This window comes from Aotus nancymaae, unplaced genomic scaffold (assembly GCF_030222135.1).
Source record: "Aotus nancymaae isolate 86718 unplaced genomic scaffold, 86718_ANA_hifiasm-v0.15.2.pri h1tg000016l, whole genome shotgun sequence".
Lineage (NCBI taxonomy): Eukaryota > Metazoa > Chordata > Mammalia > Primates > Aotidae > Aotus > Aotus nancymaae.
The window spans coordinates 74,370,609-74,375,403 of NW_026988428.1; the positions used below are offsets into that span (position 1 = coordinate 74,370,609).

Consider the following 4,795-nt stretch of genomic DNA (forward strand, 5'->3'; position numbering starts at 1 on the left):
ACCTGGTCTGTGTGCCAGTTGGTTTGGTTTTTGCTGGGGAAGGATATAGAAGGAAGAAGATGAGAATGGAACAGGGGGAATAGGACAATCTGGTTGAGACCGTTTCTATTCCTTTTGTTTTTTTAAACAGCTGAGAACCAGGATCAGCCAGCTGGCTTGTTAAACACTATCCTTTGGCTTTGAGAAGAACCCATAGTTCCATCCTTTTCTCTCAGAGATGAAACGCTTCTCAATAGGACTACAGTATGGAGGAAGAAAGGACTTTCTGGAGAGGACAATGTTTGTTATTCTGATGTTAATCTTTGACTTGAGTGCCAAGCCTAATTTCAACAGTGCAAAAAAGACTCTCAGGAAGCAGCATGAGGAACCGGGGGTCGAAGGCTTGCGTAATAGCTGTCTACCCACTGGGCAAGGCCTCGCTCCACCAGGGACTGGTTTATCAACACCACTTTATCTCCAGCCACACTCCACAGCTGAATCAGAGGAAGACCAGTTGGACTGTAATTTGTCACCTGAGCCAATAGTGCTGTATTCCCTGTCATCTCACTCACGGTGGCATCTGCTTCCGGTTAAAAGTGGTCATCATCTGACAGGGGCATCACGCTGTCCAGAAGGACTTCTGCTCCCTGAAACAGCAGGGTGACAAAGTCAGACCTGATTTGCCGGAGCACATCTACCTTCACCTTCTTATATCCGCCATAGTTCACATATCAAATCTCCACTTCGTTGGTCTCCTCATAGGAGGCAACCACTTGGGCTCACCACCAGGCCCCATCCGCACCAGGGGCGGCACAGATGACCGTTATTTCCACCGGTGTGGGCAAGGTGGGGATTCCAGGCTGAGAGTAGCAGAGGTACATCTGCTGGTCGAGGATACGCAGAGCGTGGAAGGTAGGGTGTGTGTGCTTCTGCACAAACAGGTGTCTGGCGTTGACCTGGTTGACCACAATGACCTCCACGGTAATGCCATCAGGCAGCATGAGCCAGGATGTCATCGGCAGAGAAGGCAGCACCAGTGAAGGCAATGGGGGAGCGTAGATATTTGTGAGGTTCAGCTCCTTGAACTTCTTCCCAATCAAGGTCAGTGCTTTGTCTACATGATGCTGAGAGCCTTCTATGTGGCAGATCTGGACACTCTGGGTGTAAGGCAGGTTTGAGATGTAGATCTTGGCACCAGACATTTGCTTCAGAAAACTCACATACTGCCCCTGTTTGCCTGTTAGCCGACGGACTAAGTGCTTTGGCACCTCGATCTCCCAGATGATGAGGTCGACCTTCTTAGGGTTGGAGCCTGCCTGAGCATTCTGGATGCTCTCAGTCTTCTTGAGACCACAACAGCTATCCACGGAATCCATGGTGTTCCTGTCAGAACCTCCTGAATGATCTGCTTCTACATCCACGGTCCATCCATCCTCAGCCCCCAAGTCTGACAACTCCTTCTTCAGCACCTCATTGCTGAAGGGCACAGTACTTTCTGGCAGTGGCAGGGTGATAGCCCTGTCCCTGGGGCTTGAGCTGGTCTCTGTGCAAGAGTCTTCAATCCCTGAAGTGCTGAGAGAATCTGAGCAGTGTCCTGGGGAAGTCACAAAAGGGACATCTTGGCTACTGTCTGACATGCAGGTGACACAGGTGGCATCTTCCACCAGAATGCTCACCCCGTCCGGCGACTCTCCACCAGGGGTGGTCAGTGGTGGGCAGGGGGCCAGGGAGATGTGGTGTGCAGAATTCTTTGGCTTACTATCCTTGGTGGGGTTGGACAGAGGGCTGTTCAGACAGCTCACGTAGGTCTTTGGTGGTGGTGAGCCCTCTGCCGGGAGGCCTGGTGACAGGAGGGCAGCATCCGACAGGCAGCAGCTGCCTCTGCTGTGGCAGGCTCTGCAGTGTCTGGGCCCAATACAGTTTTCTGGTGAATTGGGACAAAGCTCTCTTCCTTCTGTCCTTGGAGTTGACTGGCCGAGTCCTGATGCACATGACCTGCAACCTCACTCACCGCGGTGGCCAGCACCTGTTCGGTTGCTTCTGAGATCACTTGGGAGATTATCTGGAAGGCAGCCTGCTCAATCTTCTCATTTCTATCCAAGCTCTCCTCATTTCTATCCAAGCTATCCTCATTGCCCAGTTCTCCCTCGACATCTCTGTCCTGGACTTTGCTGTCTGTGACTGGGGGTGCTGGTGCCTCATCGCCCTTCGCCAGCTCTGTGTGAGCCAACTCGATGGGGCTACTTGGCAACTTCTCTACTACATACTCTTCCTTCTGCACCAGGCCACCACCTGGGGTGGGCTGCTCTTCCCCTTCTCTTCTTTCCCTGCTAAAGGGGCCAGGCTGGGGGCCTTGCTGTTCTCTAATTCTAAGACATGCTCCCGAGACAACAGACCTTCTTCAAGAGCATTTTCCCCCAACACAGCATCACTGGTCCCTTCAGCCCCACCAGTCTCTCTTGCCCTCTCACCAGAGCCATGCGTCTCTGCAGGGGCTGCAGGGTGGCCTGGCTGGGCCCTCCCTCACACCCTGCTGATCGGGGACTCTTGCTTACACACCTCAGTTGCTTCGTGGGGGAAGAGTAGACCCTTTGCAGATGAAAGGGGGCACTCTAGAGGAATTGACTTGGCTTTGCCACCTGTCAGGGCTAGCTCCAGCTTTGCACTTTCGTCTCTGAGTGTTCCTGGTTGCGATCTCATGTCTGTGGTGTTAGGAAGGCTGCCCGAGGACTCTGATTTTCGGCAAGGTGGGTGTGTCTGCAGCAATGCTGGGGGCTCTGCAGGCAGCTTGTTCAAGGTGGACGGCTCCTTTTCTGGCGGTTGTGTGACACTGGGGGCTGTGGATACTACTTCAGGATGGGCATCTTCCATGGGGAGAGGTTCCCTGATGGCAGGGTCAGCCCTCAGCTGCACAGCACCGGCCTCCACCTGCTCATCATGGCTGCTGACGTGGCCTTTTTTACGAGAGAAAAACCACCACCAGCCGAGGAGCACCAGCATCCCAGGCAATGCCAAGGGGAAGAGCGAACGGAATTGGATTGCCATGCTGGAGGTCTGAAGTAATTACACCAGCTCTCAGCGACTGTCGGGGTCCGGAATCCGCGCGCCGCCGCTGGCCACCGGCTGTGCCCCACTGCCTGGCCCGCAGCGCCGGGCTTACGCAGCTCCCCCACGTGCTCGCCGCAGTCAATAACTCTTTAGCCACATAGCCGTACATGTATAGAAAGAGAAACTATGATATATATAGCCATCCAATCACTAAACAAAACTTGGGTTATTCCATATTGTTTGGGCCAATGATGTATCCAACTGTTTTTTAAATGTGATGTTTTAATCTTTGTATCCATAATCAGTTCAATCAAGCTAACCTGTCATGTTACCAACTTACCGTTTTTTCTGGGGAGAACATTTCTTTTCTTTTTTTTTTTTTAAATTTACTTTAAGTTCTAGGATATAGGTGTTGAACGTGCAGGTTTGTTACGTAGGTATACATGAGCTACAATGGTGTGCTACAACCTGCACCTATCAACCGTCATCTGGGTTTTAAGCCCCACATGCATTAGATATTTGTCCTAATGCTCTCCTTCCCCTTTCCCCACACACTGACAGGCCCTGGAATGTAATGTTACCCTCCCTGTGTCCATGTGTTCCCAATATTCAGCTCCCACTTATGAGTGAGAACATGTGGTGTTTGGTTTTCTGTTCCTGTGCTAAATTGCTGAGGATGACGGTTTCCAATTTCATCCATGTCCCTGCATAGGACATGAACTCATTCTTTTTATGGCTGCATACTGTCTCATGGTATATATGTGCCACATTTCCTTATCCAGTCTATCATTGATGGACATTTGGGTTGGTTCCAAGTCTTTGCTATTGTAAATAGTGCTCCAATAAACATTAAGTGTGCATGTGTCTTTATAGTAGAATAATTTATAATCCTTTGGATATAAACCCAGTAATGGGATTGCTGAGTTAAATGATATTTCTGGTTCTAGATACTTGAGGCTTTGCCACACTGTCTTCCACAATGGTTGAACTAATTTACACTCCTACCAGCAGTGTAAAAGTAGTGCAGTTGATTTTGGTATTCTAGTCATGAAGTCTTTGCCCATGCCTATGTCCTGAATGCTATTGCCTAGGTTTTCTTCTAGGTCTTTTACGGTTTTAGGTTTTACATTTAAGTCATTAATCCATCTTGAGTTAATATTTGTATGAGGTGTAAGGAAGGCGTTCAGTTTCTGTTTTCTGCATATGGCTAGCCAGTTTTCCCAGTGACATTTATTAAACAGAGAATCTTTTCCTATTGCTTGTTTTTGTCAGGTTTGTCAAAGATCAGATGGTTATAAATGTGTGGTATTATTTCTGAGGCCTCTGTTCTGTCCCATTGGTCTACATATCTTTTTTTAGCACAAGTACCATGCTGTTTTGGCACTGTAGCTTTGCAGTATACTTTGTAGTCAGGTACCATGATGTCTCCGGCTTTGTTCTTTTTGGTTAGAATTGCCTTGGCTATAGGAGCTTTTTTTTTACTTCCACATATAATTTAAAGTAGTTTTTTCTAATTCTAAGAAAAAAGTCAATGGCAACTTGATGGGAATAGCATTGAGTCTACAAATTACTTTGGCCAGTATGGTCATTTTCATGATATCAATTCTTCCTATCCATGAGCATGGATTTTTTTTCCCATTTTTGTGTGATAATCTTATATTTAGAAAACATACACTGGGGCTTTTGGAGGGTGGAGGGTGGGAGGAGAAAGAGGATCAAGAAAAAATAACTAAGTAAAATTACTAGGCGTAATACCTGGGTGATGAAA

General features: G+C 48.4%; 1 protein-coding gene across 1 annotated transcript; it reads right to left on the minus strand.

The window, feature by feature from the left end:
- Positions 1 to 538: 538 nt before the first annotated feature.
- LOC135275303 (A-kinase anchor protein 1, mitochondrial-like) lies at positions 539 to 3,024 on the minus strand. Its single transcript, XM_064376774.1, is given in 4 exon segments — positions 539 to 654; positions 794 to 1,846; positions 1,849 to 2,262; positions 2,265 to 3,024. Coding segments are annotated over 4 exon segments (2,283 nt in total). The 3' UTR covers positions 539 to 598.
- Positions 3,025 to 4,795: the final 1,771 nt, after the last annotated feature.